At 39.6% G+C, this 21817-nt stretch overlaps 2 protein-coding genes across 5 annotated transcripts in view; one reads left to right on the top strand and one right to left on the bottom strand.

Annotated features, from left to right (window-relative positions):
- snx30 (sorting nexin family member 30) overlaps window positions 1-21817 on the top strand; it is a 360763-nt gene that overhangs the window by 70240 nt on the left and 268706 nt on the right. The window lies entirely within an intron of this gene.
- Window positions 1-21817, bottom strand: part of palm2akap2 (PALM2 and AKAP2 fusion) — a 77517-nt gene that overhangs the window by 40547 nt on the left and 15153 nt on the right. For all 3 annotated transcript variants that reach the window (XM_072371290.1, XM_072371291.1, XM_072371292.1), the window contains exons 3-4: window positions 13244-13324; window positions 8339-8460 (exon numbers count right to left, since the gene is read on the bottom strand). In XM_072371290.1, coding sequence (XP_072227391.1) covers window positions 8339-8460; window positions 13244-13324 — 203 coding nt within the window. The remainder of the gene's footprint in view (window positions 1-8338; window positions 8461-13243; window positions 13325-21817) is intronic.

Raw genomic sequence — 21817 nt, 5'->3', positions numbered from 1 at the left:
ATTGATATTCCAGTGAGCTAATTAACGTTTTTTGGCATGTATGGTGTGTAATAAGAGTATGAGAAATAGGAATGGGAGACTGAAGGTGTTAAAATCAACTTCAAAACGAGCTAAAACTTGCCTGACTGGGTCTTGTAAAAATATGCATGCAGCCATCATGGGCTTACAAGCTGCCTTTTGCAGTAAGATAAATACATCATGTTGTATTTGACTTCAGTTAAAGAAATACTTGCTTAACCAGTTGCAGCTGATATGGTCAGGCTATTAAATTCCAGATGTTAAACTATCAAAGCGAAAAGTAAACAATTGCTCCCACTGTTTCTCTGTCTCTGAGTCATTATTAAACCGCCATTTGGATGTAAACAGAGTCACAAAACTCCACATAAACACCCTGTTGGAAAGTGAATAAAAAAACGGGTGCATAACAGCCATGCTTCTCATCTTCCCAGTTGCCCTTTAACTCTTACTGTCCTCCAGCTCTGAGCCATTAAGATCCACAGGTGGTATTTTGGACCATCGTCATACAGACTGTGCAGTGTTTTCTTTTTTTTTAATGAAAAAAAGATTCATGACATGTTTTTTTTTTGCCTTTACCTGCAGTATGTCATATTTAACCACAGCAGACATCTGTTAACCCCATCACCATTCTGTGAATTTTCTTCCCTGCTCCTCCCTATTCCATTTCCATTTTTTAACCCCCACCCATTCCTGGCAGGAAAAGGATTTTACTTCCTACAGACTGCATGAGGCCTAGTCAAAACTGGTGAGAAACATGATTTGTAGCCACAGGAGGATGCAGGTTGCTTACTCTACCACTGCATCAGGTAATGTGTCATAGGGAGCCGCTTAAAGATGGAGCATAGCTGTACCTATTGCGTTTGCTTCACATAACTCATTCTCAGTCTCTTGCAAGACAACAATAATACTCATGTTTTCACATGAGCTGCATTTGCTGCAGGACTTTTAGATTGAGTTATCTGTATTATTGTGCCAGCTGCCTGTAAACTCTTTGAATTATGTGGAGTTAACTGAGACATATATGAACTGGGGATGCATATGCATGGCACCCTCTAGTGGTCAAACATGACAAAAAAACAGTGAGCAGCTATCCTGCCCAATCTCTGATTTAACTTTTTTTCTGTTAAAAACTGTTTAATTCTGCGGCAAGTTATCAAGTCTTTTAGAACAGGCATTATGTTGATTCTCATTACTTCACTGATCATAAAATCTAACACCAAGAGTATCAAGGGATTTATTACAGTTTACCCTTGTCAAACAAGATACTTGTAAAATATCCAAATTGTCTAAAATTTCTGCTTTTATTTACTCAGAGTAGCTTATGTTGTTTATCTCTCTCTCTCTCTCTCTTTCTGTGTGTGTGTGTGTGTGTGTGTGTGAGTGTTTATGTGTGAATAATGGAGCCATGACCTGCCCCTCTCCTTCCATTCTCCCTCTCCGGCTTCTCGTTCTACTTCCATGTCTTGGAGTGTTACAATCTCCGAGGTAATCCTGAAAGGGAGCAGTGATGTCACTGTCCCCACCCTGTCAACCAACCACAGCCCGGTTGCCATGGATACGCCTGGGTGGCCAGCAGCTGCTTTCCACATCATACAAGAGCAGGAAGAACAGGCATCTGGTTTTATGTGTGGTATGATGTGTGTGTGTTTGTATTTACAGCAGAGGACATACGAAGAAGAAATGAAGAAGAGATCCAACTGCACTGTGTAGACATAAACAAGATTCTATGAGCCGTGTGTGTGATTGCAGCAGACTTGCTTTCCAGGTACACTTCCTCTATTTCCTCTGAGTTTTTATGATATAGTTTGGAGGCGCAGAGGCTGGAAAATACACTGGTAAAAATAAAAGATATTCATTTATCAAATACATTTAACACTGAAAAATGTCCTGTCGTAAGGATACTTGTCCAAGTACTTAATCCTGTGGGGGTTTGTGAGTATTTTCAAATCTTACACAATGCAAATCAACATCACCGGAGTGCACATTAAAGGGTAACAGCATTAATGAAAACCCTCCAACTTCTGAGTGGGTGGCTAAGTAAAAAAGATTGGTGAATAATTAGTCAAATGAAATGAACAAAAATCAACACTGAGCCACTTTGCTGTTGGACTGAATTGGACAAAAAGTCTAATCTTGTCAGTGCTCTTTGACTGGCACCACCACCTGCCGCTCCATAGAAAAAAACAAAGAACAGTTGCAAATTCCCCTTGAAGATAGAGCACCCAAACACAAGCTGATCAGTAATGCATATGCAGTTCAGGGCAGCGAGGGGTGCACAGACCTTTATTTACAACAGCCACATAACCACATATCTCAACACAGGAGAGTCATCTCCTCAGCTTGGGACTCAGCAGTCCACTGCATTTTAAAGTTTAGAAACACTCTTTTAAAGAGAAGACAGATGCTTTGAGAAAGGAGTGACCAAAGATTAAATTGTAAAAACCTTCTCTAACCAGAAGTATTGGGCTTTAGGATCAACATATAAGCACGACTGTTTTTAACAGTTCCCTAGCTGGTACGCAGTGGCTCACACAAAGGCAGGTCGGTGAATCAGCATACAGCTTCTTCCTGTTTCTGTCCTGACTTTTAATCTGTCTCCCAGATCACAAACAGGCTCTGGTGAATGGAATAAAAAACCGATAAGGAGCACCTGCTGCTTCCTGCTGTAACAACTGCCGGGTTAAATCAAACGGTTTGTGCTATTGCAATGGCTGTAAATCAAATTTACAGTACGTGGAGATGAAGCTCTTATTTACTATCATATTTTTGTCACTGGACTGTAATAATTTGACAACCCCAACACTCAGACATATATCTGAGTGTGTCATTCACTATATACATGTTTTTTTGTTTATACTTTTGTCATGTATGATTAACTGTTTAAAATCCACAGGGCCAAATGTGCATTATATATCACTATTTCTATCTCTGTAAAGAGCCTTTTGACTGTACAAAACTGTACAGTTTAAAGGGTTTGAAAAGACAAATGACAAGCAGGGGGTTCACAACTTTGAAAACATTGTCAATTGAACCTCTTCAGGACCTAGAGCTTATGTCAACATTAAAAGGGGACTACTAGCGATATAAACGTCAAAATAAATTTATGATGCTTTTTGTATTATGAGGAATTAAATGTGGCTCTGCAACCGGAGATAATTTTTTATTTCAATTTATCAATTAAGAATTTGGAAAAATTGGTTAAGTCTGATACGTAATTCCACAAAGTCGCAAAATAGGTAATTTCATTATGAAAGAGGGAAAAGCAGCAAATCTCAAAGCCCGTAAGTCTATACTCATTTGTTCCTCTGACATGTGCAAAAGAAAAAACAGATACAAACACACAAAGTGCATTTTCAAATTTTTCATTTTTAGCTTTGCCTGAGGAAACAGTTACAGTAAATATGCAACATGGTGGATGCTAGGCTATGAATCCTTGGTGTGTTTAAACTATGTGACATTCATTTTGGGCTTCGGCACAGTTTTAGTGTCTGCAGTTTGTTTTCACACTGAGCTCCAGCTCAAATGGATTACGTCTCGTCTGGTTAGAGCTCAGGTTAAGAAAAATAAACCGAATGTAGAGATATGTGCCAAGCAGCTGTGTTTAACTAACAGAGCCGCACGGTTCTATGAACATGACCTTGTCAAACTACAGTTAAATTTGGATGTAGTGTGAGAGTTGGATTTGGGTACCAACAATATCTTAAACCAGCTGTTTCTTTACTGGGGCCTGCATGAAGAGCAGCAGAAATTTCTTGTTGAGGAATTCTGAATGACATAAACAATAAAGCACCTTGAAATGCTGGCAACCACAGTAGGAGGCTGTGTCATGTGCACAGCTGAACTGCAGTGAACTGCAGTGATTCAAAATACATCCCACTTTTCCAGACTTGTTAAAACTACGTGCTCTCATACTGCCACTGTGAGGTAGAAGGCAAATATTCTTAGAACATTATGTAACAAAGTACAGGGCACTTCACTGGGCTTGCTGCAATAATTATAGTTTGCTGTAGCCTCGCTGCCTGCTAGACCTCATGTGTCCTCAGTTTAGAAGATGTTTTCTGGTCTGGTAATTTATTGATAGACAAGATAAGGCAAAGAATTATCGATCTCATGTAGAGAAATAAAGGTCACTGCAGGGGCAGGATTCAGCAGGGAAAATGAGGTAGGCTCCGCTTACACACATAAACAGTGATGTGTGATTATGTAACTATATTTAACAGACATGAAAAGGGGAGAAAAGTGGGACAGGCTGTATTAATTACAAACTGTAGAGTCACACACTTCCCTGTACTACGGTTAAGTCTTGATACATGCTCTGTAAGTATAAATAAACATATAAAGGCTTCTTCTAGCTGCACTCACTGGCCTGTTTTTTTATCAGCGTTGCAAAATATAACAGAACGAGTTGAGAAACCTGCCTTGTGGCAGGACACGCATTAGGAAAACCACAGGCTCCCTCACAATGATGGCGACATCCGCATGAAGCCATTTGTGCAACATGAAACAAGCAATAATCCAAAAGAAGCACAGTGTGGGCCGACATGGGTCAGTAGCTCTTTGTGAAAGGGCCTTTCTCTTGCACTAACCCTCAGTGTGTTTACTTAGCCTGTCCGTGTAATGATAGGGATATCTGTAAAACCACCACGGCTGCCTCTCATTGACATTGCTGCTTTTCTCATTCTGTCTCGTTGCGAGCTCTGCAAAGCTAGCTTCTTCTTTTTGTTGCTTCATCATTTTGTGTGCTCCCCAAGTTGGATCAGGATAGGGAAAAAGCTTCCCTCCTCCCTTGTGTCCGTTTCAGTCTCTGCGACTGCAGGTATGTCTGCGAATCAGCCTGCACAAAGATAGCAGTGTTGCTTTATGGGTTTTCTAGTTTAAGGCCAACAGCAGGCGGAACTCATAACGCCATACAAAGCCACAGCTGTTGTCCAGATTTCCTCTTGTTTTGTTATTTTGTTAATGTGTATTCCTCTAGGTTTGTGCATTCCAGTGGACATTCTGAAGGGACGCTTGTTCTGTCTCGTTACGTGTGCTCTCTTTTTAAAAACTCAGCAGCAGTGTAATTGTTCTCTGAGGACACGTACAGCTGTTCCCCCTCTTTCCTGCATTCCTGTTTACGTGGAGGAGCGTGGAGGAGCAACTGCTTTGTGAATTTCCATCATTAAAGTGTCCGCTGGTGCATGTGGTGTCAGTGTATTGGCAGTAAAGACAGACAGGACGATGGACTGCCAGATACAAGACAGAGAAGTCCATTTGAGAAACGTACAGGGAAGGAGGCGGCTGCAGTGTTCATCATGAACATTTGGGTTTTATACATGATCATAGCTTCACACACTCACACACACAAGTAATTTAGAGTGCATATTCGACCCTACAATTCACCTCAGGCCCTATCAGCAGTAGAAAGCAGTGGAAAGACTGTAGTTCCCCAGGTTACGATATATTCTGGGATGGTGTTCCATAGAGTGTAAATATAGAAGACAAACCCTCCGCCTGAACTGCACGCACACACACACACAAACACATGGGCACACACAAACACACGTGCTGTCTGTTAGTGTCCTCTGTTGTCCACACATCTGAACAAATATATCTCCCACCTGAGCACAATGATATCAAACCAATGACACAATGTGTTAAGCTTCTCAGCATTTTTACATCATTTAATGACAACGTTTTTAATATTGAGTTTGAAGTTTAGGATTTAGGAGTTTAGGCTGAAGGCACTCCTTAGGCTCCCACACAATCTCTCTGAGACTTTATTTAACCCACTGGAAAGCATTGTTTCATGAAAGCCTGGAGAGTTTAATCTCAAACAGCTGAGCTCTGCCTTCGAAGCCAATTTCAGCAGACGTCTGACACCCTGGGTCACAATAGGAACTGCCTAAAAATCTTCGTCTTCAGCTTTGCATACGTGTAAACATGCAGGAAAAACTTCTAGATTTGGTCCAAAACACTTTGGCAGTCTGGGAAAGCATGACATCCAGGGTTTTCTGGCCCACTGGTTTTGGAACTAACTGCGGTGGTGCATAGAATATTCTTGGGTAGTACATTTGAAAACTGCAGCATTCACCACTTTCTTTTTGACACACTTGTCTTAGTGCACACAATAGCATTTTGGACCATTTGGGCTCCCTGCTTCTTGCTTTGTCAGCTCACTGAGGAAATGAACATGCTCATTCAAAAGGCTACACTGTTAAAAAGAAAAAAAAAAGAAAAAATGGAGATTGAAACCAGACCAATGACATAGTTCAAATGCTTTTGTAAGTAATTAAAACCACAAACTGCAATAAGTTTGATCTGAAAAGAATGATCAGACAGCAGTTCCATTCAGCTGCTGCTGAATGAAACGATTCACATGAAGCAGCTCCAGAATCACAACTGTACTAAAGCCCACAATGCTCCGTCTTTGACCATTCACCACTGTTCTGTTTACACCAGAGCGAATGTTATCCCGGTGTTCCTGACAGCGCTTCATGTTGATGTTATTGCAGTGCTGGTGATAACCTTCGGTAGCTAACAGCTAACTCTTTCATGCAGTGATTTGACAAGGAGGTGGAGCAGGAGCCAAACTGGCCCAGAATATCTGAGCATGCTCAGTTCTCCAAGGCTCAGATGCAAATGTTAACTGATGAGTTAAACTTTGGTTCCACTACTGAAACTGACAGACAGCCAAATTCTCCAAACAAGTCATCATCTGCTCCTGGTTTTTTCAGCGTTATTCTTGATTATTTTTATCTTTCAGATTTTGTTGATTGGTATTTTGCATAGAGTTTTTTTCAATGCTGTGAAGAACTGATGATGATGACTGAAGATAGCTTGTGTTAACTTTTCCTGTAAGTTGTGCAAAGGTGCTCATGGTGCACAGTATGCTTGTGGCTGAGAGCTGTGGGCTGCGAGAGTCTCAAGAGCCATAAAACAGGAAAAACACAAAGGTTACTGGCCTTGAGAGAAACAAGAGACCAGGAGAGCTGACGACCCTGGTAGCGGGGTGAGAGAGCAGACTGTCTGTATTTCTGTTTGGAAAAATCAACCGAAACACCGCTTTAAATCATATTTCTGACTTGGAAAGCCAAAGCAACCCTTGCCAAACCCAACCTCGAAATCCGACACGGCTGCCCCGCGCATCTATCTTCTTTTTTTTGGTTGTTGACACACTGATATACAGATACAGATGATATATGGTTTTAAGGGAGTTGAGTAAAAAAAAAATAAGAAAAGTATGCTTGCTAATAGGCATGCAGTTTCACATGATTACATATGTCATTCTTTTATTTTCTTTAATCAAACTTCTTACTTCAGAGGCCCTGCACTCTACAGTGTTCAGTCTGCCTGTTTCAGATAAAGCAGAGTGCAGCCCAATCCAAATCTCACACCCGTCATCATAAAAGCAGTAACTGGCTGGCACAGTATTCATTGCATGATCTCATGCCCCAACTTCACCAGGGAATAAGTGACTGTCTCACAGCAATGCTTGATAGGAATCAGGAAGCTCCTCCTAAAGACACAAAGATGGGAAGTGCTCTCCTTTTTTCCTCTCTTTCATCCCTCTCTATATCTCACTCATTTCCTCTGACTGTTACATTCTTCTTTCATTTGCTTTGCTTGTATTTCCCAACTTTCTGTCTTTCCCCCTCCAGCTCTTATGTTTCCTTTTTCTTTTCGTTGCAGCACCCTGTTGCAGTGCAGCTATGTTCCTTTGTGTGGATCTTAACGTCTGTACAGTTGATGTATTTGTGTTCAGCTTCATACAGTCTCACAAAATTAGTGCTCTGTTGACGATTATGATATTTCTGTCAAAATCAAAGTATTGCTGATGTTTTCAGTGTTGGTTTTAAACAGTGTCCTACTTCATGCTTTCATGCTCACTTTGCAGCTGTTGCTTTGACCATAAGCATCACGTGTGACACATAGTGTAGCTGATGTTTTCTAAGCAGTGGAAAAAAACCCAACAGATGTGTATTTCCAGCTCAGAGCATGTGAATAGGCTGTAAAAATGTGGGTCTTCACTGAGGTTGCTACAGTATAAGGGAAGCCAAAAGGATAGTGTTATCAGCATTTTTGGAAATATCTTAATTCAGTTCAGGCTGCACCGTGCCTGAGAGAAAGCTGAGAACCAGTGACAAAAAACAGATGTGAAGCTTCAGTATCAGATCTTCTTCTTGTCTGATTATATGATCATGCTGGAAATGTACAGTGTCTACCACAAACAAATAAAACTCATTCCACGATAAATGAAAATTAGATGATAAAACACTGATGACAAAGAGGGGCATGGAGAATGAACTGAGCCCAAACTGCAACAGCCCATGTGCAGTACCTGTGTATCATCTCCTCCAGCCTCCTCCCTTGTTCTTCATCGTGTTCCAGCTGTTTCCGTCTTGCTTCTTCTTCCTCTGCTGCCAATCCCTGGAGAAGCCATCGCTCACGCTTAGCTTTGGACTGAGAACGACACAAAATCAATTCAGGTGTGTGATATGAATTTTGTAGTTCATTTTTGAGTTAAAAAAAAAAGAAAAACTAGATTTATTCCAAGATGAAACTATTTCTTTTGAAAAATTAAAACTAAATCGATATGAATCTCACGAGTAGGTGGACTCTGGTCCAATAGTATTCCTGTCTGCTTTTTTTTTTTTAGCCGATCCACCTGATCCCCATTCTTTAAAACTTTCTATGTTCTGTTATTCTCCATCCAGGATGCCTTTTACGTGACCAGCCTCCTCCCCATCCACACCTCTTCCTGATTCTTGAGGAGACTCATCAGAGGTCTCTGGCTCCTCTCCACCACCAGTGTCTACACTGTGGTGGGTCCTATCCTTTCCCTTTTCTTTTCTAATGTCACTGCAAAGCGATGATACACCAGAGTCCAGTCAGTGAACAAAATTAGTTTGGATTAATTTGTTGTACATTAATAAATTCAGTTTCATTCTTTCAATTGATCACTACAGATTACATTTTTTTCAGGGTGTCTTGGACGTGACATTTCTAAACATTGATTGCAAGCTAACCTTAATAATGGGGAATAATTTCTTAAACCTAAATGTCTTTGCTGCCAAGTTCAGCTAAAACACATAAACTAACAATAGATTTACACGTATACTGAATATTCTCATGAAAACACAAAACTCAGCTGTAATTCATTGGAAACAACTTAATACTATGAGGGATGATTACTGTATTACTCATGGTCTATTGGGAATTGCCTTGAACAAAGACTGGTTTTGTTATGAACTCACAGTGAAGAATTTTGTTGAAATAATATTTCTTAACGAGGTTTGTCAAGCCACATAATAATAGACTCACTTTTTTTTCTTCGTTCCTGAATTCCTGAAAATGGATAATTTCCCTGCTATGTGATGAGACAGATGCTGTTTTGGTGCACAAAAGTTACTAAGAGGAGTAGCTTTTTGGGAATAAGAAAAAGTAGATATAACAATGTTTTCTCTTCTCTCTTACAACATCTATTTCTGGTTTTAATTAACTCGTCTGCTGCTGATAAGTTTTAGAAATCATGACTGTTTGACTAAACCAACAGGATTCTTTTGTCTCGCAGATATTTCTGAACACACAAATATTGCTTGTATTGGATTTACCACAATGTTTATATTGACAAGATTCACAGTCTCGATTAGGCCTCACAGTTTATCTCAGAGCTGTTTGTCTGGCTTGTGGTAAATTAAGCACACAAAGCCGAGCTTCTCATCCCATAGAGGTTTTATAGATGACTGCCAAAGCTGTATTTATGTCACTAATGTCTGTGTCTGCAGCTCTGTTTTAGTTGAGCAGGAACAATTTGCTTCACCTTTGGCTGTTTACTGTCAAACTGTTGCTCGCCTGTAGGGCGTAGAGCTGATTTAACAGTATGAGTTCGTTCCCACACCTCGAGACACACGAGGGGCAACTGAAACCATTACGAAACATTTTACCACCCGCTGTTTGTTTGTTTGTGTATTTTGTGTGTGTGTGTGTGTGTGTGACTGGCACAAACTCACAGAGCCACCATCACCCCATTTAGGGTAGATCATCTACATCACCTTTTCAGAGATACATTTCTAATTAAAACTCTGTTACACAACCTGTTTGTCAATGTGTCTTAATAAGTTTATCTCATATTTTCTGTTTATTTACTGTATTTGTAGTGTGCAAATGATAGACAACAGCTAACTTTTAATTGTACTTGCCACATTAAAACCTGATAAACTGTTTTTAATAACAGTTTATGAAAAATAAGATAAAAGCGTACTTGAACTTGAATTTGAAATTGGCCTAGAAGTACAAAACTGGCGAACTTACTATTACTTTACTTGTAAAACAGTCCACAGTATAGTTGCATTACATTGAATTGTCAAAAATGGAAAAAAAAAAAAAACACTCATAAGGAGGTAGGAGTGGTTTAATGGTGGTGTTACGCCATTGACTGTCATAGTTAAAGTTGATCTGTGAGGCTTGTCCAAAGTTTCCATCACTTAGACAGGCTTAGACTAGGTTGCTACCAACCTCTGATTACCACTGGGGACAGTTTTCTGCCATCTCAGCATTTGGTAAATATACAGTAAGTATTCAATGTAGCTCGCCACTTATTTCCTCTGAGAACCAGCCTGCTCTCTGCTCTCTCTCAAGCTGTTGTAGGAGACTTTCCATATCCTGTTTAGCTCTGACACTGACCACTGTGATCTGTACTCTTCGAGGAAAAGCTTTGCCGTTGATAGAAGTTCTGTACTCTTTATCATAAACCAAAATCACCAGTTTTGAACAAACCACCTAGATACATGACTGCAGGGGGGATATATGCCACGTATTTAAGAGACCAAGTGTCAACAAAAAGCTTGTTGGGGTCAAACTCTAATCTGGAATTGTTTTGTTTACATGGTCCCAGACTCAGATCAACGCCTCCATTCTGAGAGGCTTGAATCATGCAGCCTAGAGGTCCTTATCAAATCTCTGGGCTCCAGTATCCATTTCCTCTCTCAGGCAGCTATGTCTCTGGAGTGCTAACAACAAAGACTTCTTCATGCTGCCTTGCTGTGTGGCACTCAGAGGTAATGGCCATTAAATGGGACTGTGTTACCAGATGTTGATTACATCTGGAGCTCAAGACTGTTGACAAGAAAGCTAAACACAGAGCAGTACATAGGCTCTGGATGTCAACAGAGGCTCGATTTCTCAGATGGGGCAAACCTGTTTAGGACACAATCAGATATCTGTTCTTCTTTACTTGTCATATTAGATCATTCTAGATCACTTTCCAAATCTAGACACTCAATCTGTGATATATAGCAACACACATTTTCGTAATGTGAATGTTGGCAGCATACAGTAGGCTGCCAAATTCAGTATACTGAATTTCATTTCCTAAATAGGACTCACTTTTAAAATGAAATTTTTCTGCAGTGCTGAATTAGACACTCTAAACTGATAGACATCACGTGGCTTGAATTAGCCAAATTAGATTAACTTAAAACTTTAGGATTAAAGTGTAGGTATTTTGGACTCTACAGATATATCAAGTACAACCTCACTTTCATCAATGATTATATCGCAGTGAACCTAATTTTTGCTTGCCTGAAATGGCTACTTGATGCACATGGCTTTAATCAAGGTTCGTCTTGTGTCCACATTTCCACAAATGAGTGTTAAAGGCTGGGAAACGCTGGTATGTGGAATCAAACTAATTTAACAAAGGATGCATTGATTCCAAGTGAGTTTAATGATTCTAATTAGAGAATGGAATGTCTTTTTATTGCAAATATTAAAACTGGGTACCCTAAATATTTTAGTATAATGGGTTGCTACCCACTGATATTCCCTAACCCAACCCATGTCTGTACAGCTTTGAAGGCTCCAGAATTTTCCAAATAATTTCTCCTGAGGGGAAAACAACTAAACACTAAAGGTACAGCACGCAAAAGTGCAACTCATTAGATAATTTCAGGAGTTATGATACTATGATACGATACTATTTCTCCTGACTTATTTTAGCCTTCTTAAAACATCTTTATGTATGAGTGCGCAAAATATTTAGGATGCCATACTAATGTAATTTAACCAGACAAGGCTTGCCATGGATTCTTCTGAGCTTATATACACAATAAATTCTTATCTCTAATTGTTTTGTGGTTGAAAGTCTCAAGCCCTCAAGAACTTTACATGAATTAATGTCTAAATGTATTTTCTTAACCCACATTCTGTCAGCAGCTTGTGTCCTCGAAACTGGTTATTATTTGTGCCATAAGTCTGTATTTAACTTGAGAGGAAATCTTGGCTTACTGGTAGAGTCTGGCAGTAAGTATTAGGAGACATATTTCAGTGTGTGTTTGGATTTGAATGTTTACCTGAAAATAAGAAAACAGCAAGTCCTGCCCTGCTCAGCCAAGTGAAACTCTGCTCTGACAGGCCTGCACACTAGCAGCACTAACCCTACCTCTAAGGCAAATCTACCTCTAAGGCAAACCCTGAAGAACACAGTCATGCGAGCAAGCAAATAATTAAACAAATTTTAAATCAGCACGCTGGAAGAGAAAAACTGTATAGGAGGACGAGCTTTCTTTTTCCCCCCCCAAGACATTTAAGTCAGGGTATAGATCTATTTCCAGGTCTGGAGCTCGTGTGGGGTTCTCTGCGGGTACTCCAGCTTCCTCCCACCGTCCAAAAGCCTGCATGTTAGGTTAATTGGTGACTTTAAAGTTGTCCTTAGGAGTAAGTGTGAGCGTGAATGGTTGTTTGTCTCGTTTGTCTCTGTGTGGCCCTGTGATGGACTGGCGACCTGTCCAGGGTGTACCCCGCCTCTCACCCGATGACCGCTGGGATAGGCTCCAGCCCCCCCGCGACCCGACAGACGGATTAAGCGGGTATAGAAAATGGATGGATGGATGGATGGAGCTCATGTGGCCATCATCAGTCAATCCATCCATCCATCTGCTATCTTCTAACCCAAACCTGAACTCTCTACCTTACCTTCATCTTTACACTGACCCCATTTTAATCCAACCCTAAACTCAATTTCTGACCTCAACCTAGCAGTTACCTCATGTTGAAAACAATGCTTCATCTTTCATCTCTTACATGCAGTATCCGTGGAAGTTTGTGCACTATATAACTCAGCTGTTGATGAAAAAGTATGTTTAAGCCATTGATAAATAGCTGCACATAGTATTTATAAGCAGAGAAATCTATGAGCACATCATAATGAACACTTTTGCTTATATACACACACAAAAAAACAAACCTTGACATGTTGAAGCTGTAGCACCAGATCATCTAGCTGCCGTCTTTTGTCTTCAATTTCAGTTTGCCGTTTTCGCTTCTCCTGAGAAATTAAAAAAAGATCACAACAGGAAAAAAATTTAGGATTCAGAACTGAACAAAATGACCCTCCTAGTTTGTTTTTGCATGTGGTGTGTAATTTTGGATTTTTTGTTCATGCATGCCGCTGTATTTTGAAAGAAGAGATCCATTTGGAAAAATAAGATTCCAGCTTTTTCAAACCAACTCTTTGAATGTCTCATTATATTGAGACAGAGGGAAAAATTGTGGGTGAATGCAAGGAGGAAGTGAGGTATTAGACGAGTTGAAGGTCAGAGCTTACCAGGGGTTGAAAGAGGTTAAGGCTCACAGGTTATAAAGAGAGGACAGATGAGGCCTTGAAGCCTCTAAATGCCACTGAGTCTGAACTGGAGGTGGGGAGAACAATCCTTAAATTCATGTGGAAATAAGTTAGGTTGATGAGCTGAGGAGTCCGTGGTTGATCATGAGGGGAAAAACTGAACATACTGAGGTGATGTGGAGTCAGTCTCTATGAATGGATGTAAATGCCTGGAAACATAAACAAAGCAGATCCCAGAACAAACTCTCTTGGGGCTGAAGGGCATGAGATACTGAGAATGTATACAGATTGTGGCTTCATTACTCTCACTCCCATTCTGTGGGAGTAAAGTAAGGATTTCGAGGATGTTTCCTGTTGGCTAAATATAACTTACAGGGAAAGCCCCAAAATGCGAATAAACCCCGCACCGAGTCTCAGATAATATAAGAATGACAATATAAGCTGGAGACAGAACAGTAACAAAAATAGAATGAAAGAAAAATGACTGTTCAATTTTGTGGGTTCGTGTCTTCTCTTTTAAAGTAAGTGAATTGAGAGTTAAAAGTTGAAAAAATGTTCATCCTCTTGCGGTACCTTATTGAAAAGTATTCCACACCTCAAATGTGCTGCCAGTGGTCACTTATCTCTCCAGCAAGCTCTGGAATTGTTGAGAATGTTGAGAAGGACAAGTTTTGAACCAGTATTCTCATGCATGGAGGGAGTACTGGTTCACAAAGATCCAAGGATTAGTGCCAACCTCTGCAACCTCCCTCCTTAAAAAGCATTTAGGGCCCAGTAAACACTGGCAACACTTTGAAAGTGGATGCCTAAACATATCAACATATAAAGAGACGTTGGACGTCCACTGGCTCACAAACTGACACTGACTGTGTGAGGAACAGTTTATTTCTCTAACCTTTGTGAAACTTTTGGAATGTGGACCAATGTAGCTCTTTCACGATCTGTTATAAGTCGAGCTAGTCCATCTCACACTATAATTCACCCTCACCTGTGAACAAGATGTTAAGATACTTGAACTCCTTTATTCAGCTCAACCAATCCAGAGGGAGTGAGCCACAGTATGCACTGGAGATTACATTCAACTTCACTGTCATGTGCAAAAAGTTTCCAAACAGATCACGGGACACTGTTGTTACCATGGATGTGTCTTGAAATCCTGTTCACGACTATCACAAACTTGAAGACAAGGGTCTACCTTGGTGGTATCCAACATTTTTTACTTTATGCTAATATTAGTCACATTGGTTATTGGAGGACTAAATGGATTGTAGCAACAGCAGTACCCTTGACCTAATTCCCGATTGGATAGTCCCTTCCCCAAGTACACAATCACATGTACTATATACAAACTCCAAGGACAACCTGAACAACACCACAATAAAAACTATTCCAGAGCAAGGACAGAATCTGCATTGTTTTTTCTTTGTCTGTGGTTTGACTATTGTTTTAACTTGTATGTAATATCTGAACTGGCTAGGTCTTATCCCAGAGAACAAGGAATGTCCCGTAGATGTACACATGATATTTATGGCATCCACTGCATCTGCTACCAGTTCCCACTGCAATGTTCTTTGTTGGACTTTTAAAGAGACGTTATAGATGTCAGTAGCTAGTTGTCATTTATTCTTGGTGTGACATTGCAAGTGGGACATAAACTGAACCTTAAGAGAATCTTTTCTTTTAGTCCATCAGATGTTTTCTTTTTCAAGCACGCAGGGGAGCATCGGGACTTTTCTGGGTTTCATCATACATGTCTGTTTTGTACATCCACAAAATCACACACTGTAACAAAGTTTCTTTAGAATATGTGTTTAGGTACACTAGTTACAAAGCTGTGTCCATACAATTGCGAGCGAAAAGATAAAATGCACTTGTGTTGAGTTCCTGTCATTGTTGAAGAATAGTTAAGTGAACAGCACATTTAGCTATGGTGTGGGAGGACTTGGTCTGGCTCACACCAGAGTTCCCGGCTGTTTGACTTCAAGTTAAACTTTAATTTGCCCATTTCATGTGCCCCACAAATAACATCTTTCTCAGTCACGTTATCAATGAATACTAACGAAAATATCAGTCAATACATTAAAAGCAATGTGTAGCAACTGAAAAAATTGACCAAACTACCACAAATAAAAATTGTTTTGTGACTCAGCCAGCCTTCTCCTCTTACTTTGCTGCAAACATGTTTGTTTGATGCCTGAAAATGACCAAAACAGGCCAGATAATGAGCGCATATAAACAGCAACTTCTGTATTCCCTTCTAAAAGCACACAGGCTGTGGAAGAACATCTACATCAAACTCTTTTTCTCTTTTTCCCTCTGTTGCACACACAGACACACCACAGCAGCCGACACAGCAGCAGTTCCCATGGTTTGTGAAGTACAGTCAGAGAGCATCAGCAGAGGTATGGCAACCAGATGTCAGGGACTACGGAGGGCATGTGTTCGGGGAACGGGCAAAACACACACTACAACTACATTGGCAAAGCTACACTCAGGCGAAGAGTCTTAGATGACATTTGGCGTTCATTTCAGGGCTGCAACTTATGATTATTAAATGCTCAATACAGCAAACTTTTGAATCTGTGAAATGTAGAAAATGATGACAAGTATCAGAATGTATCAAAGAACATGATTTTGTTTTTGTGTTGCTCCTCTCATCTTAGTAACAGTTCAAAGTCTCTGGATTTCCTATTTATTGTCCTTTATAGGGCAAAAAAACAGCATAGCCACATTTGAGCTACTGGAGCCACTGCTTCACTCTTTGACTTTGCAAGTGAAACATATGATTAATTTGTTCATCTGTTAATCTAAACAACTGATAAATCAATTATTCAGCAGGACATTTCAATGGTCTTAACGTCAGCTATGAAGCTTCCGGAGGATAGTTTAACATGCCCAGCTATTACTCCCTTTTAATCCAAAATTGTCTATGTTTGCAATAAAATTTTGAAGATGAAAGAATCCCTCATCTTAAACCTGCCAGAGACGGACCCTGAGCCCTGCTCGGTTCACTCTATTTCCTCCTCCCCCATACCCCTTGAGAGAACTCATCCACCTCCTCAGAAAACTATGTTGACATTCTTGGTGACACACTCATGACTTCCCACACTCTGACTCACAGTATTTGGCCCCACTTGGCCTGCTACCATGCCCTTAAAAAGAAGGCATCACTTTTCCCGCTACTGCTGACAACAACCGCGAAGATGGACACTAAAGCAAAAAATTATGATGAAGTACTCAAGTGATTAAACTCCATTGGAGATTCTTATTTAGTAACATCGACACATTGACTGGCCTGAATTTAGTGACCTTTTGTCCTACAGGGCTGAATCTTTCGAGGGCAAATATGAGGTCAAAGCTTCTATAATTTGTTTACAGTTCCTGTAAGTTCAGCACAGCGAACACTCACTCTTATTCTGAAGTTCTGACACAAGAACAGAACAGAATTTAATAGGCTTTAAAGTCAATGTCTTAAATAATACTCTCATCTCTTGGGTTTTGATGTGTTTCCTGCAGCACATTTAGGTGATGTTTTTAGCGCCAACAGTGTATAATAGTAGTCACTTAGAATATGAAAAAACAGCCAGACTTGAAAGCAAAAAGATCTGCAAGACACAGAGATTTTTGACAAAAACAAATAATCAAGGAAACAGTAGATTGACCCCAGCTGTATTTTTGAGGGAAAACAGCAAGGGATGTTCCAAAAGTTTAACTAAAAGAGTTGGTATACAGAGGTTTCCAGTGTTTTACTTATTAAATTAGATCTTCAGTTAGCAAGTTGCTAAACTGGGAAATTCAATTCCACACGCTCCTGTGAAATTCTCAATTCTGTCTGCTAAGATCTAACAAGGTATCGTAACAGTTAGTGTCCTAAATACCGAGGAAATATTCTGCTGCTGTACTTTGAATGCCTCATGTCCATTTTGAGGCGACATTTGAAAGCATCAAGCTTCTCATTTTGTAATAAAAGTGCATAAACAGCTCAGCAGCTGTTAAAGATCCATTTTCATTATTTTTTCTCCCCCTGTAGTAGCAATACCTAACACCTAAAATGCAATAAATTTGAGGACATGATCCAAACTTCCCCACACTACTCTCCACAGCTTTAAATACTGCAAGCAAATGTGGTCCTGCAATAATCAGAATCAGGTTTTTGGAATTATCAAAAAAAATAGCAAGGCATTAAGTAAAAATTCTTTGATCAAGTAACATCTGAAATAATTTGCATCTGATCTCAATTGTTCCTCTGCTATAAGAATAAAGCCTACCTATTTTTTTTTTTAAAATAACATCTTATTTTGAATTTTGGTGTTAATTTATGCCTAAAATACAAAACGTTTAAATCTCACAGGTGACTTCATGAAATGTTCAGCATTTTTTTTAGTGTGGAAAAAAGAAAAAGAAATAAAGTTTAGCTTTTCAGAATTTTACAACCAACATCTTTTTTTTATATTTTATAGCTGTAAACCTTTTTAATTCTAAGTTTTTAATTCTAAGTATACAAGAAATACCTTGGTTTTGCGTGGTCACTGCTTTAATTTGTGGTGGAGGGGTGTCGAGGCCATGTCTGCTGTGAGTAGTAAGTTATCTTCTCTTAGGATGCAAATGTCCACGGTTCAAATTCTCAAGTTCTACTTGGCAGTGTTGTAGCAATTTATGCATCTGTTTGAAGTGCTCACTGAGGTCAGCAAATAGTTCATGTGCATGCAATCTGCTTGGAACCCGATCGATGTAGCTAACGGCTGCTTTTTCTTGCTGTTATCTGCGGGAGCAGAGCTTGAATTATTCTGTGACAATTGAGGGGTTCAACTTTTTCCCCAGAGTGTAAAAGTAATCCAGTACAACACATGTGAAGACCAATAATCCTTACAGCATTTTACTTGTTTGATGTATTGTCTGGAGATGAACTTTAGTAATTCATTACACTAGCCTCACACCATGTCTCACATAACAACTTTTGTAGTCAACAGTCACCAACACAGTATTCTGCGGGACTGCCGGCTTCAACGTATAGCAGGGCAACCTTTTTTATTCGAAAACAGACCCACACAATGCTGTACCACAACCCGAGCATGTCAAATGGATAGGGTAATATGTTACTACCATACAGCTCCTCATCTATCACCACAGTCATGGACCTGCCAATAATCTAAATTGTTTCCTGAATTTTGAAACATTCTGTTTTTTCCAAAATTGTAAATGGCTAAAATTGTAAGCTAGCATAGCTCCTGTCTTTTCCTTTAATTCAAAGGGAAAAAAAAATGGCTTTTTCAGAAAAGATTCAGAATAAATCAAATTTTCTATTTTTTATGCTTTGAGGCAACACTGCTATAAATTCTTTTTCTTTTTTTTAAACTTTAGTTTTTTGGCTTGTCTATGCTTTGGAAGCAAATGTTTCTGTTTTCAAAGTAGCTTAATGCAAATGATTCTGTTAAATCTAGCTTATCTTATCATCAGATGTTTAGGTTAACTTTTTAAGACTATCTTCTCCGCTCAGTTACTTCTTCAGTAGACACTTTAAACAAACAAATTAAGCAAAAAATTTGAAGTAAGAAAGTAAAATGTATAGAACTAGAAAGAGAACTATTAACAGAGGGTATCTCTATTGGTTTGCACATCAAACAGAAGGATGCTGTACACTTTAATGAGGATTCAATCCTCTTTATTGGTGGGCAAACCTTCCCTTTCCCACCATAATTTTAACCTTGTATGAGGGCATATGTAAACTTGTTAAATCCCTGTATGTTATACATTCTTTGTACATGGGCCCTACAAACTCAACGCTATCAAACTGGACCAAGCCCAGTCTGGACCAAGCCCAGTTTATATTGGTGTCAGATGGCACATATGAGCATCATGAATCAATTTTATGGACTGATAATCCATCAATATCATTGATTGGTTAACTAAATGATTTGGATTGCCTAAATGAAAAGGGAATGCTTCACATGAAGACAGACCTTAAGCAAACATGCTATGGGAGTGTGATGAAACAGTGATGTAACCTTTCTAGAGTTAAAGTTCTGCTGATGTTGACTTTGTGAAGAGGACAGCTCAGATGGGTTACATTCTGTACATGCCAACACACCCAGCAGAGAAATCTCACTGTGAAGATCATCTTCCATTCTGTGCGCAGCCATACCTGAGAGCTTAGAGAACACATACTGAAATGGGCCCGTGTTTCAAATGTCATGGGTTTGATTCTTTGCAGGTTGGGCAAACAAGGTCTTTACATTTTATAAAATTATAAGCACCAAAATCTACAAAATGAAATAAAAAATTTCTAAAGTAGCTAATCAACAAAATATATTTTGCATAATCACAAGTTGCTGAAAACACCTCAAATTCATCAGCATGAAAATGTGGTGGTTATATGAATATATTCTTTTTAGACAATGCTAATGTCTTTAGGTCTACTGAACAGGATGCTAACTTGTTAACCCCTCAGTTAATGGTGGTGTCAATAAATGCAAATATAGCAGATTGCTGAAATGCCCTGCATGCCAATGTCATGCGATGGCAGCAGGTGGTGACTACACTCACCATGTCCATCTCAGCAAAATCCAAATATGTAGGCTTTTAAATTCATATGGATGTAAACATACACACACATTTAAGAATGTGTCCATATAACTTTTATGTGAGTCTACCAGCAACACTTCTGCTATGAGTAAACCACAGGGTTTTTGTTTTTTGGAGAGTTATGAGGCCAACGTTCATAACTGTAGGTGCTAAAATGACCCTTGCTGAATGCCAATCAGCCTCCCACCTACAGACTTATCACAGCCCTGCCTACATTGTTTGTTATTCAATTAAGCTCAAGTGTCACAAAAATAATTTCAAAACCAGCAGTGTCCACTAAAGCTGCATTCCTGCCTCTCATGTCTCAAGTCTCTGTGAACCCCAGCTCCAACTCAAACACACACACACAGAGGCGAGTAGTTACGCGCAGACATGCACTCAAACATACCAGAATGTCCAGTAGGTCCAAGACAGCTGCTGCTAATTTTAGAGGGCACGTAATGCCTGCTGTGCCACAGACCCCATGCTTCTCAACAGGACACACCCTCTCTTCCTTTTCTAAATGACTTTGCCCCAAGCACACACCCCTCCCCCATGAAATAAAGTTCATAAACCAGGCCTCTGCTACCCAACTATCAGCTCTCTGGGATCCAATTTGCTCAGTTGGTGGTCGACAACGGCCACTCTGCCAAATATTCACATCCTATAACATTAATTCAGGAAACCTATTGAATAAGTAATTGTGAGTACAAAAACATTAGCTATGAGTGACTGCAAAGTTGAAAAGTGAAAGAAGTTTACAAAAAATATTTTGAATATTTTCCAAATATTGCTTGACTGTCTGCAGATGAATTAATCACTTCCTTTCACAAGAGCGGCGGACATTACTATTGTGAAAGTTTGACATGATGCAAAACGTTGGCATGAAACAACTTTTGAGCTTTCAAACTATGGTCTTTTAGTAAATATTATATATTATAACACTTTTGTTGGATTTGAGTGCACAAAAGTTTAATTTTCATTAGAAGTCAAGATGCTATCAATAAAAGCAGATAAGGGAAATCCAGAGTACATGAGACTTTTCTTCTCAACCTTATTAATATTTTGTATTACAGGAGTACATTTGCACTCTCGATAACATTTCAGTAAGTATTAAAACTAACCTCTATGATCTAGATCTCAATTACAGTACCAAATGTGTGAAAAATGTAATATCAGCCTTGTGATAAAACCTCTGAGTACAATATCAAAGAGCCACTCAGTTCTTTCAGAATTTAGTTCAAGGTTTCGTTGCCTTCAATATGTCACTCGGTCAGTAAGCAAACTGCGCAGCCTGAAACAGCAAATGCCTGCCAGCAGCCCAGCACCCCCGCCTAGTGCAGCCCATTAACCGGGCCCTCCACTGCATGCTACAATCACAAATCTCAGTGCATGCCACGGTCTAGCTACAGCATCCCCCTCACCTTCACCCTACCTCACGCATCCCCCCTCTCTTAAACCTTGCTAAGTGGATCCAGAGATTTGCCCAATGTCTTGCACAACTCTGACCTACAGAGATCACTTCCCAGCTCGTATCTCAAGAAATCAATTTGTGGTTTAATTCACTTAGTGAAATAATTCATTATGGCGTATTAGTCTTGCAGGATTGTTAAGAGTACTCATGAGGCAGCAGCA

The sequence above is a fragment of the Leuresthes tenuis genome, unplaced genomic scaffold (assembly GCF_036924035.1).
Source record: "Leuresthes tenuis unplaced genomic scaffold, fLeuTen1.0.hap1 SCAF_19, whole genome shotgun sequence".
NCBI classification, from domain to species: domain Eukaryota; kingdom Metazoa; phylum Chordata; class Actinopteri; order Atheriniformes; family Atherinopsidae; genus Leuresthes; species Leuresthes tenuis.
This window is presented reverse-complemented; position numbering and strand designations above follow the sequence as displayed.